Source organism: Scomber scombrus, chromosome 13, assembly GCF_963691925.1.
Source record: "Scomber scombrus chromosome 13, fScoSco1.1, whole genome shotgun sequence".
Classification (NCBI taxonomy): Eukaryota; Metazoa; Chordata; class Actinopteri; order Scombriformes; family Scombridae; genus Scomber; species Scomber scombrus.
In genome coordinates, this window is record NC_084982.1 from 10,390,791 (window position 1) to 10,403,616 (window position 12,826).

The 12,826-nt window shown below is 39.1% G+C and overlaps 1 protein-coding gene across 1 annotated transcript in view; it reads right to left on the bottom strand.

Annotated features, from left to right (window-relative positions):
• mcf2lb (mcf.2 cell line derived transforming sequence-like b) overlaps positions 1-12,559 on the bottom strand; it is a 34,333-nt gene extending 21,774 nt beyond the window's left edge. The window contains exons 1-2 of the mRNA XM_062432180.1: positions 12,350-12,559; positions 1,265-1,348 (exon numbers count right to left, since the gene is read on the bottom strand). Of these exons, the coding sequence (XP_062288164.1) occupies positions 1,265-1,348; positions 12,350-12,506 (241 nt within the window). The 5' untranslated portion in view covers positions 12,507-12,559. The remainder of the gene's footprint in view (positions 1-1,264; positions 1,349-12,349) is intronic.
• Between the last annotated feature and the right edge of the window lie 267 nt (positions 12,560-12,826).

Consider the following 12,826-nt stretch of genomic DNA (forward strand, 5'->3'; position numbering starts at 1 on the left):
ATTCATCATAACAAACTATTTAGCCTCACCCCTCTGGCCCCCATCCAAAAACAAGAAAACCTGTGCCATTTGTTTTTCATAAATGTATTTTCTCCAGTACACAGGTGAACTGCATATGTCAGAATAACATGCGTTTTGAAATAATGTATTGTAATGTGTGTAATGTGTCAATATGAGAAAGAATAAGGCAGATCAGCCCATAAGTACTAAGACAGCTGATTCAAAAATAAGCCTAGAAACCAAATAATTGACCTGTAACTGTAACTCATGTAATTGTCATCGTCTTACGCTTATGCCTCTATCTTACAAAATATTTTTTTATTATAAAAAAAACAAAAAATTCAATAAGGATTACACTAATATTCAAGATGGACATTTTTAAAGTATAATAAAAATGAGGTGAGGCAGAGAGATGAAAAACATCTCTGCTGCTGTTTGTACACAAAGATTGACAGTCTCACTACTTTCACACACAAACATTCCCGCTCACTCTCTGTGTTTTGTGGCAGGCTCTGTCAGCGCATGTGACTGGAATATCAATCTGTCTGCCTTTTCTCCTCTTATTGCTATAGCAACAGCAAGTGCATGGTCATGGTTTCAACGTCTGCTTAGATCTTTCTCTGCAAAATGGTTTCCGACTCTGCTGCAGCCACAAGGTCACCTCTGCCACGCACTGAGAGGGGCAGCTTTTACAGTACTGAAGGAAAATATGTAGAATGATCCAGTACTTTATCCTAAAGGGAAACTGGAGTATTACAGAAGCTATTTCACATAAATCATAAAAATATAATAGGTGTTCATATTTCCTCACAGATATCTGGCAATCTCTACGACTGAAGAATCAAATACTGTGAAAAGACACAAAGTAAAGATGCAAATGTAGGATTTTGGACTTTGCACTTAGACATTCAGAGCTGTGACTGCAAAACACATTAGGTGACATAATCAACATTCTGGGAGGATCCTCGTGTATCAGGACCAAAACCTGACAGACAGTGAAGAGGAAAAGGAAGGAGGTGACATTTGAATAGTAAATCATACTTGCAAAGACAAAACTGTTCACATGAACTATGCAAAGAGTAACAGTTAAGCTGTAAATGATTAACAAAGATGGTGGAAGCACATGTTTATTTTGGGCTACTGAAGGAATAAAAAAGAAGGGCAGCCGATGGATTGAGGTTAAAATGACAATTCACTAAAAGAGAAAACAAACACACACGTCCTCATGCACCCAAACAGAGGAAGAGAAAGGACAAAGTGTTACCTGAAAGAAAGGCAAACTGCCTCTTGAGGTCAGGCGTGATGTCAGCAGCGTGGAGGGGACTGCTGTCCAGCTGCATGATGTCATCTGGAGAACAGAGAGAGAAATGCAAACGTCAGTGAAACAGTGTACAAAATAGCATTAAGTCTGATGTCAGCGTCTCATCCATAATCATCATGTTGGTTTAATTGCTATGATTATTACATTTATTTTACCTGGTATTTCAACAAATAACCTATTCATTTGTATAGACGGTATTAAGTGCTACATCACCATTCATATGGTAAAGAGAGAATTAAAAAGTAAACACACAAAGACACATTTCCAGTAAACTAAGGCTAAGTGTGAACGCTGGACCCTATAATGTAATGGTAACAGTCTTCTCTTTGCTTGTCTTTGTCAAAAATGTGCTTTGGTGTAGATAACACATGAATCAATTAGTCAAATCAAGTCAAGTCAAATGTATTTATATAACACGTTTAAAAAAACAGGTGTTGACCAGAGCTTTGAAGTGAAACTTAAAATACCATGATAATATCATGATATTAAAAATGAAGGTCTAGCCACTGATTATAAAAAATAGTGTGAAATAGTGTATTCAGTGTGGTCTAAGTTGTAAAACAAAGCATAGATAGAGATATTTATAAATGTGGGAAAGATGTAGGTTAGACTGGGAAACACCAGTGTCTGCCAGCATCTAGGCCTCATATAAATGCATTCAACAAAAACATTGTCTCTGTCATATACAGCACATGCACTCATTCACATCGAAAAACATCAGCGGTGCCTGATAACTGAAAACTGGCTAAAGTTCAACTTGTAACTGAGAACAAAACAGATCAATAGAGAAAAATGGCAAAGTACAGCTCTTTACTGTAAGATGATATGACTACTACGCTGCTGTGTGTCTTTCCCACAATCTGCCATCACATAGATGCAAACATCCTATTTTACAATTTATGAGGTAAGTAGTTTTATATGTAGACATCATACTGACAGGCCTTAAGGCAATAAAACCAAACACTGTGGTCAAACTGCTGTGAGAAACTACAGTTAGGTAAATTCAGTATCAATCCTTCAGGCATTTTATTTATAAGGCAATATTACATGTTAGTGACTGTTTATCAAGTTAGAAACTGAATCACAATTCCTGAGCTACTGGCCACATCAATCAGTGTTTTAAGACACTTACATATATTATATCTAATTTTAGCCAAATGGGGCTCTGCTGGCATTTATGTCATCTCAAGATAATTAAACATCATGGGAAAACTTGCAGTACATGAAAAATATGATTTCTGTTTGCTTCAAAACCTCATGTTTGCATTATGATACTGTAAATAGGTTAAAAATACAGGATGATGCTGGAAAAAATGAGGAAGAGAGGCTTCTATAGGGACCAGAGATGTTTGGACATAATGGAAAGAGAGCCACTATAATGTAAACATAGTTGCGAGCATAGACAGGTAAGTCAAACAAACTGGAAGAACAATGTTGACTTTTCATTTTAGTCTGACTTTGTTTGCTTTGTTCTCCTGAGGTTATCAACACTGAATCACCACATCCGGCCTACAACAGAAAGTTCAGCCTACAGTTCATGACGTCTTTACAGATCAAATAGTACTTTATTTTATCAATTATTATTCCAAATGACCAATATTAAATTACCAAATTTAATAATTAAGTGTAAGTTTAGATTATGCATGCACAAGTTTTCCTCTTACTTTTTTCTTCCATTAGCGACAGTTCAATTTCATACAAGTGGAAAGCAAAGCCAGAAAAATGGAAGCAGAAAAGCTGTTTGTGTGCACATTATACTTTTATGGAATTTAAGTTGAGCAGAGAGGCAACAAATAAAGTCTTAAAGAACTCAGTGAACTTTTATACAAAGAAAAAAACACAAATAGCCTCAAAGAAATATAAGAACTGTGCTGGCAAGACATAAACACATACACAACATGTCCAAACAGTATTAACTGTATGACACTGCACCTGTCCTGTGACACACGTCCGCCTAGTCTGGCTTCATACTTTATCAAAACTGATAAAACCTTAAGGTTAAGTCAACATACCATCAGTCCTTTCAGGAGTATCATAAAATATCCCCTATCGTTATATACTGTACGTCCTTCCCTTGTCCTCCCGTATGTTATACCAACTGTCTCTTTACAGGCACAACCCTGTTCCTGATAAGTCCTCCTCTCACTCCAGTTTAAACAAACCAAAAAGTCTGCTTTGACTGTTTGGTTGAGACCTATCAGGTGACAAGGCCTCAGGGGTTCACTACACTGAAATCACCTTATTTCTCTCTGTCTTTCTCTCTGTCTCTCTCTCTCCTTCACATACATGCAAGCTGTTTGGGGACAGGATTCATTCAAGTGTGTCTTCTTGGTCTGGCATTTTCAATCTCTTGCCTTCTTTAAACCCTTTTTCCAATGACACCAGCTGGTGCCATGACGGTTGTGTCAAAACAACATCAATCAAAGGTTTTAGCTAATCAGGGGACTTAAAAGACCTTACTGGTGATTCGGTTGACTGCACACTGTATCACATTATTATTGTCCATTTTACACAGTATACCAAATGTTTCAAATGGATTTCATACAGAAGTAATGTGATGTGATAATGCAGTTGGGGGGATTTTTCTGAAAACTACCTTGATGGTCGGTTAATCAAACAAATACAAAAGCAAATATGGACAATGTAAAAAAGCAAAAAGATTGATGTGAATTTTGTGGTTTCTTGCATTAAATGGATGTGGTTGTGTCTGTGGTTTATGTTAGACTGTGCTGTGTACACAGGTTTTTTTCTTTTAGTTGTTTAAAAAAATATATATCTTATTTTTAGATACTGCAGGGCACTTTTTCTGGCACTTTTCTGAGTATTGTGTTATTATTTATTACACATATGTTTTATAAGTACAATTTGGGGGTATTTTAGTGATTATTTTTAGTTTTTCCTGGGGATGTTATGTGTGGCTGTCTTGACTGTGGATGTAGCTGCTGTAACCAAGCAATCCATGAAGGATCAATAAAGTATCTATCTGCTGTTTTGCTGTCCTTGTGTAGCCAGATTACTGAGGTCTGACAAATCTGAGGGCATATACTGGTTACAAAGAAGATGAGACACAGGGGGCTGTTATTATACTTAATAGCAATAAAATGTCATTAGTGGTGGTCTGGCTGTGATGTGATTCAGCAGCAAACATCAAGGTCTTGGACGTATGTGACCACACCAATGCAAAGAGTTGTATATGCCTTATATGCTATTAATGCCCTATTTTATATGACTGTTCTTTTAGACATTGTCTCTACTGGTGTTCTGGCAACCTAACAGTGATGACAGACAATCACAAAAAGGCAAAGAAGACAAAGAAATGCTTTGGTACATACTGTCCTAAAACCATGATGTATGGATTAAACAGACGTGATATTATGTGTTAATCAGTGAGCTTTAAAAGTGCTGGTAGTTGGATATCACCATTGGACAGAGCTAGGCTAGCTATTTCCCTCTGTTTCCAGTGTTAATGCTAAGCTGAGCTAACCAGCTTCATATTTAGCATACAGGCATGAGAGTGGTATCAATCTTATCATTTTATTATCTGCAAGAGAGAAAATCTGCATATTTTCCATATCTTGCAAAATGTTGAACTAGTCTATGAAAAGACAAGCAGGACTGTATGTTTTACTCCAATAAACATGTATGATGTGTGAGTTATGTACAAGTATGTTTACTTTAAACTACTATTGCTAACTATTCCTTTAACTACTGAAAATGAACAAATTAACAAACTTGAGTCATTCTTGAAAATGCAAGAACTTAAGCAGAGTTAAAGTTATAAACATTCAACAACATTTTGCGAGTTTGTCTTCCATCAGCTGCTGCATTACAGACATACTTTACTACAACTTGACAACTTTGTGCAGTTAACTTCCTTCACAGAACAAGTTAATGAGGTCAGTGTGAGAAGAACAGATATCACATCACAAAATGTTACGTTTATGACATCACAACCACACCGTAACAGCCTTTATTTACTGAAGCAGGTGGTTTTAAATCTTGCATGAGAGCAGGAGACCTCTGAGGTTGAGGCATAGATTACACTAATCTACCGTGTCCAAGAATCCAAAGATATATACACACACACATGTGTATTATACATATACATATTATGCACAGGCAGATAATCAAGTTGGCAGCTTTACCTGGGATCTACACCATTGTTAACCTGTGATTGGTGCTATATAATTACACTCTTCAGTTAAGCGGTTTGTTTCCTTTTCTCATCCACTAGACATGTTTTCATTGTTGATGTAGAAAAGATCACTATAGTTCATCTGTTATACATTAAAATTCTACCTGTAGCTGGACAAACATTGTTTTGTTAAAACATGTCTTCAGGATATAGATTTGATTTTAGAGTCAAATCAGTTTTGTCTTGTACCCTCTATTCCCACCAGACCTAAAGGGAAAGGGAGTCTGCTGTATCAGTCTCTGTTTCTACTGATTGTATTCCGTTTCAAGTGACATCTGTAGTTAACAGATATTGATTAGGAACTACTGGCTGACTGATATCTACTGATGATATTTGAGACGTGGCTTCATTTTTCCTCTTTTTATTCCAGTTTAACCTGGAGCAAGGGTGTGCACACCAAAATGGCTACCTAACAAAGGCCATGGACGTAGACATAAGACTAGATAAATGGTCATATCTGTGATGTTTGTAACTCAGTAAAGTGAGGTTTCCAAGCTGATAATGGCCACCTATTGCCTGAGGTGATCAGACACAAAGCTGCAACTGTGAAGCCATCTGCAGAGTGCTCAAATGGACTCAAGTTCACACGGAAGACCTCCAGGAGTTTCCACTTTCTGACCAAGCCTCAGTCAGACAGCCACACCTTGCCCCCAGCAACTCCCACACATATCAAATCAAATCCAACCCCCCACCCAGCAATAGCTGCACTTTGTTTCCAGAAAGAGGCTATTGTTTTAGGGAAAAATCCCCTTCTTGAAAGATGTCATACTTTAGTTTCAGTCACTTTTACCTCTCGTCCTACTACTACTTTCATTACTTCCGTCCGGTGGTGAAAGAAGTATTCCTTTACTTAGGTAAAAGAACCAATACATTGATGTAGAAATACAAGTAATGACAGCAGATTTCTTAATAATGAAGCATCAGTGTGTAAGTAGCATTTTATTGTTGTGGCTACTAAAGGTGAAGCTAGTTTTAAGCACTTTATATAAAGTTAGTGCAGTGATTCTCAAGCGTTCCCCAAAGTATCAAAAGAGAAATGTGAGGGACACACAAACCTACATTAATTTTTTGGATGATATTTAAAATTAAACTATGTGAGATGTAAATTATGTAAAATCTGCAGTCACCAATAACAACACGTGTAAAATAAATGCAATGGAGTAAAAAGTACAATATTTCCCTCTAAAATGCAGCAGAGTAGAGGTATGAAGTAGCATAAAATGGAAATGTTCAAGTAAAAAACATGTATGTCCAAATAGTACTCAAGAAATTATACTTATCACCACTGTTCACACAGTATTATATAATCGTTAAAAGCCCCTCTGGCTATTACAAAAGGAGAGGATGAGCTAGTATCAGATACTACTGTACGTCAAACAAAAGGACAGAGGGTGAAACTTTTTTTTGTATCTTCACCTATCAGCAAGTATCAATGATGTCACAAGGATCTTATGATAAGACAGGGAAGTATATGTAAGAAACTAAGTCCATTATCAATGTGTTATTGTTTCTGAGGTGGCCAAAATTAAACTCAGTGTATATATACACACACATAGACAACATCATCCCAACAGGAAAACAATGATTACGAAGGTCACTACGAGTGAGTGAGATGGTGACTCACATTACATTTGTTGTTTGTTTTACTCATATCTGTCAGCACTGTGTTGCATGGTAGATAAGCAGATGATACCAAGAATTTATTGCTCTAACATAGTTATTATAATAACAAATAGGAATTTCCCTGCAATACAAATTCTGTAATTTCATTAAAGAACTATTTCCTGATGTTTAGTAAGTCAGTAAGTAATATGGTTATAAAAAAAGATACACACCTTAAACAAACATAATATTTTCCCAGCATTCCCCACACACAGACAAGCATACACACCAGCTGCTGGATCAGGCGTTAATGTTCTTTAAAGGGCTTAACGTTGGGGATTAGTGTCCACTCACGCTCACGTTTGTGGGTGACGAGTCAAACGTTAGTGGGTCAAAGTCACACAACTGGACCTCCTGCCACTACTCACACATATTAAACTGGACTGTGGCAGAAGCTTGGAAACCTGCTTCATAAGGCGAGAGAGAGCCAACTGAAAGATACAACTATGAATAATGAGAACAAACATGTTATTTGCTTGTTCATTAATGATTTACTTCTACTAATTTCTTTGTCCTATTTTTTTGCTTTCCTATAAGACAGACACCCACAAAAACAGAGGTGGGGGAGGGCAACAAGTGGGAATAAAGGGCTTATAGTGGTCAGAGATAAAGCAGGGTTAAGATTAGGGTTCAAAACAACAATATCCAAGTTGATGGTTAACAGTAATGCTGCTCAACTGGTCTTTAACCAAACAATAAATACATTGGGTCCAAGTAAGGCTGCAATTAATGAATATTTTCATTATCGATTTATCTGCTGATTGTTTTCTCAATTTATTGATTGGTGCCAGAAAATTCAGTTTACTATCTTAAGAAACCAGAAAACATTCACATTCAAAAACTGGAACCAGAGGATTTAAAAACTCAAAACTGTGGATTGACTGATCGATTAATCGACTAATTGTTGCAGCTCTGCTGGTGTGAGCCTATTTTGTTTGTGATTATCCAAACAATAAAACTGGAGAAAAGGAGGAAAACATGAATTATGTTGTAAAGATAGCAAAGGGAAAAAAAAACACCCCAAGAAAAAGACACATCTTCTCAAGATTCAAGAGAACTTGATTGGCATTAGCTCAATAATACCTTTACCCATGGTTCTGTCTTGAAATGCATTACTGCAGATCGTAACCAACATGAGATTTACAGACTTTAGATTCTCTTTTTTTTTTTAAAAAGCTGAAACTACACAGCCAAATGGACATCTTTACTTTTACTCTTTTTTTAAATTGAGCTCTTACTATTCCTTTATTGTTTTATTTATTATTATATTTGTGTATGATTATATTGTATTTTAATAACTGTACAGCACTTTGGTTCAACTGAGGTTGTTTTTAAATGTGCTTAATAAATAAAGCTTGACTTGACTTGACTTGACATCAAATGTCATATCAAAGAAACAATGAGCAACTGTGTTCTCCCAATCCCACAGTGGAGAGAAAAGGTACAGAGCAGGTGAACTCAAACAGAAGAGGACAGGTGGAAGATGAGGTGTTAATATAACAGAACCATTTCCTACAAATAAATACAAATAAATAAAAAAAGAGAGAGCGAAAGGAAGAATCATTTCGTGATACATAGAATAAAGGAGAGAAAATTCAATCAAACTTATGACACCTACCACACAACCAGTAGCAGCTGCGAGAAAATGTGTAGTATCTTTCCACCTCCTCCACAGAGATCCGTACATGAACCCCTCTCTCCTTTACCGGCTGCAAACACACCTTCAGTGCATCCTGTGTCTCTTCCTCCTTGCCCTCCTCATCATCCATCTCTACTCCTCTCTCAGTTTCAGTGTCTACATTCTTCATTGACGCTGAATCATCCTCAATCTCATCTTCCTCTTGAGTTCGCCTCCCTCCATCTCCTCCTGGGCTTACTCTTCCCTCTTTTTGCTCCTCAGACACAGAATCTGTAATCACAAACCAGTCCAGCTGCTCTTCCTCATCTGAACCTACACTCACCTGTCCTGTTAGACTCAGCTCTGAGCTCGCCTCCATGCAAAACCAAGAGTCTAACTCAACTTCAACATCCTCCTCCATCAAGAAGCCTGAATCTGTCGCCTCCTCTGCTCCCATCCTGTTGTCCCAGTCTGTCCCGTCTTTTTCACTCTTCTTCTCCCGCATTTGTTCCATGCAGCTTTGCAAAGGTATCATAGTAACAACTTCCCTCTCATTCTGACTCTACCTTTCCCCGGCCTCCACATTCAGACTCCTGCTCTCTGTCAGGCTGCAGGTGCTCTACAGCCTGCAGCACGTCACTCAGTAACTGTGGGGACTTCCTTTTACAACCTCAGGTTACCTTCCTCGTAGACAAAAGCAACAGTGTAGCACTCGACCCCACCCTACCTGCTTACCCTTATCCCTCCCCTAAAAAGGACAATTACCTGACCCTCCCAGTGCAGGAGCAATGCCTCCAACCTGCTGATGTATGACTGAGCCTGACCTCTACAAAGAGATTCAGTTAGGTCTCTGTAGTCAAAACCAGGAAGAAGTCATATAATCTAATACATGTTATGCTACATTATGCCACAGCGGTTACGTAAGAGCTGCAGCCGCCAGCCCTTTGCCCGGCACTCATTTACCTAGGCCAACAAAACCCGGGATCCTCGCCTGCCTTATCTCAGGAGATGTGAACCAAAAGTACAAAGCCTCCATTCTGACCAGCCCATTAAAACACTAACCAAATCCCCATTTAACCATTCACAGTCTGTATCTATTCAAAGCCCCTATTCTTGTTTACACCACTCAAAAGACCCCATTCTTACAAACTCACTGAAAGACTTAATTCTAATGAGACTCCTCAAAGAAAGACACTGTTCCTCAGAAGAATGTGGCAATTTATATGGCATTTCAATGAATGGTATACGAGATATATTTCAGCCAAAGAGCTAATAGACACCATTCTGTCTCCTAATTCAGCTGTTATTAACTAATAGAAGTTCAGCAGTGCTAAAAGGTTTGAGCCGGAGATGTTGATTGTGTTACATGTGTGCATGTATAGGTTTGAAAGCTTGCCTCTGCATATGTGTGTGTGTGTGTGTGTGTGTGTGTGTGTGTGTGTGTATGTGTGTGTGTGTGTGTGTGTGTGTGTGTGTGTGTGTGTATGTGTGTGTGTGTGTGTGTGTGTGTGTATGTGTGTGTGTGTGTGTGTGTGTGTGTGTGTGTGTGTGTGTGTGTTTCAGGGATGTTGGGTGTGGGTGGGGTTTTGTGTCTAACATGTGTGTTTGCTCTTTGACCAAGGGCACGCATGAGGTTATCAGTGTCATAAACCTTGAGAGATAACACCAGAGCCATTAAGTTAGAGAACTGCGCAGCTTGAAGTGAGTGGGTCAAACAATGGGACAGACCACCTATTAAAACGCACTATCAGTCTAATTTAGATATTGATTTGTTGTGTTTTCAAATAAAGCTGACCGGTGTGCATTGAGTCTAAAAGAAAGCAACTTACTGTATCACATAAAAACTTTCTGTGGAAGTTTGTCCATCAGAGCCTGAGTCTGAAAAAGTGTTTAACATACAAAATCCAAAGAAGGTCAATTTGATGAAATAGTTCCAAACCATAAGCGTTACAAATTGTAGAACACACTGTATGACACCCTGTGTTCTCAGGCAAAACTCCACAAAAACACTTTAACTAAATGTGCCAATATGATGAGATAATCACGCGTTTCTGATTCAGTTTTACTTGATTTTGAAGAACAGCACCATCATTAAACATGTTAAAAATCAGCAACATGGTGAAACTACTACTACGATACACTTAAAAAATGTGCTCAAAGATGACTTTGTATGGAAACATTTGTACTTCTTTCATCACTTTATCTGGAGAAAACATTTTGTTAAGAATCAGAAGAAGGTGGAAAAAGTTACAGATTCATATTTTTTTTGCAGAGTGAGTACAAACACAAGTGGACAAAAACAATCTTGACACCTTTAAACATATTTAACAAGATCTGTAATTGTTGTTACAGATGCCAGGCAGCTTCAGTCTGGAAAACCAAACATCTGTAAGATCAACAACAGGATTCTCCTCTTGTATGAATTGACATCATGGCTAATGATTGTAACAGAGCTGGGGGTGGGTTTGGGGGGGTGGGACTTTCCCCTGAAACCACACAATGTCCGTGCATGCAGACATAAAAGCAATCCATGACTGCCAGGCATTTATCCTTGTATAGAACAACCATAAATATCTGAGGATGACCTTGCTGAGAGACAAGACTGCCTCAAAAAAACTAGAGCCACATCATAAACGCGGCTATTAATATTTGAAGGGTACGTAGGGTTATCTTGTACATTCTGTCGACCAGCCATAGGAAAATAGCTTACACATTCACAAAAGCACATAGACAGAAAGTCAGTGGGTCCAAGACAAATAAAAATACACAAGACCCACACAGAATAAACACAAAAAACACCATCTATACATCCAGAGTAACCCCTGACTCACGTGGTTTTAGCGGGACCATCGGCATCCCACTATCCCATTGAGAAGCTCTCCTCCTGGATTTCCTCACCATGCTTTTCTAGTGTTAGTAGGACCACCCAAAGCCCTTTCCTATGTGGTAGCAAAAATACCAAGGTCTCAAAGTGGCAGCAATGCAGCTGACAGGACACCAACTTGAAAACTCAGCAGCTGTTGGTAAGGTGCTGTGTGCTGCAATTTCTGCAATTCCTGAAGAATCTGTCACTGCTACGGAAAAGTATCCGTGCAGCTGCCCAGATCTAGCTGTATGTTGGAAAGTGAAGCGACTGTTTAAGCAGCACAGGCACGCACTTACACACACACAAAAGACACAGACACAGTCTAGTGGGGAGCAAGGGAAGCCCACAGGAAACACAGTGTGTGTATCTGGGCGTGATGCCCCACAGAACTCTGGCCAAAGCTTCTATCAGGACTATATTACACACACGTACACTCACATGCTCAGACACATACACACACACACACACACACACACACACACACACACACACACACACACACACACACACACACACACACACACACACACACACACACACACACACACACACACACACACACGTATGTACACATAAGTGGCGTCATGGACACTGGAAAGTTGCACATAAACATGATGACGTACATTCACATTAACATACATCTGCACAGACATGCATACACTGTCTCTCTTCCTCTGTCACTCTTACCATCCCAGCTTCTCCAGGAGCTCTTGCGGCTGGCAGGGTTGAATGGGAAAGGAGAGCCCAGTCCAGAGATGTCCAAGTTCTGAATCAGATGACTGAGCCGGTTCATGATCCGGTGCGACGCCTCACCGCCGTCCCGCAGAAACTCATGCAGAGACATGAGAGCCGGCTGCTGGTCTCACACACTCAAACAAACTCTGTCATCTAGAGAGACCCCTCACAGGACCAGCAAAGCACTGCTGCACACTCTAATAGACTCCAAAGCGCAGCCCCCAAATGCAGGCATAGGAAGGATCCTTCTTTGTCGTAATGTGCCAGGTCACTCGGTCCAACATGCTCTCACACACATCCCGCAAGGAGATGACTGCATTGGCAACACCCGACACAAGCCCAGTGTCCTCTGCAGAGCCACATAGGGGGACTCGGGGAAATAGCACAATGCAAAGCCGGCAGGACTAAAAAAGAGCTGAGTCACTGTCT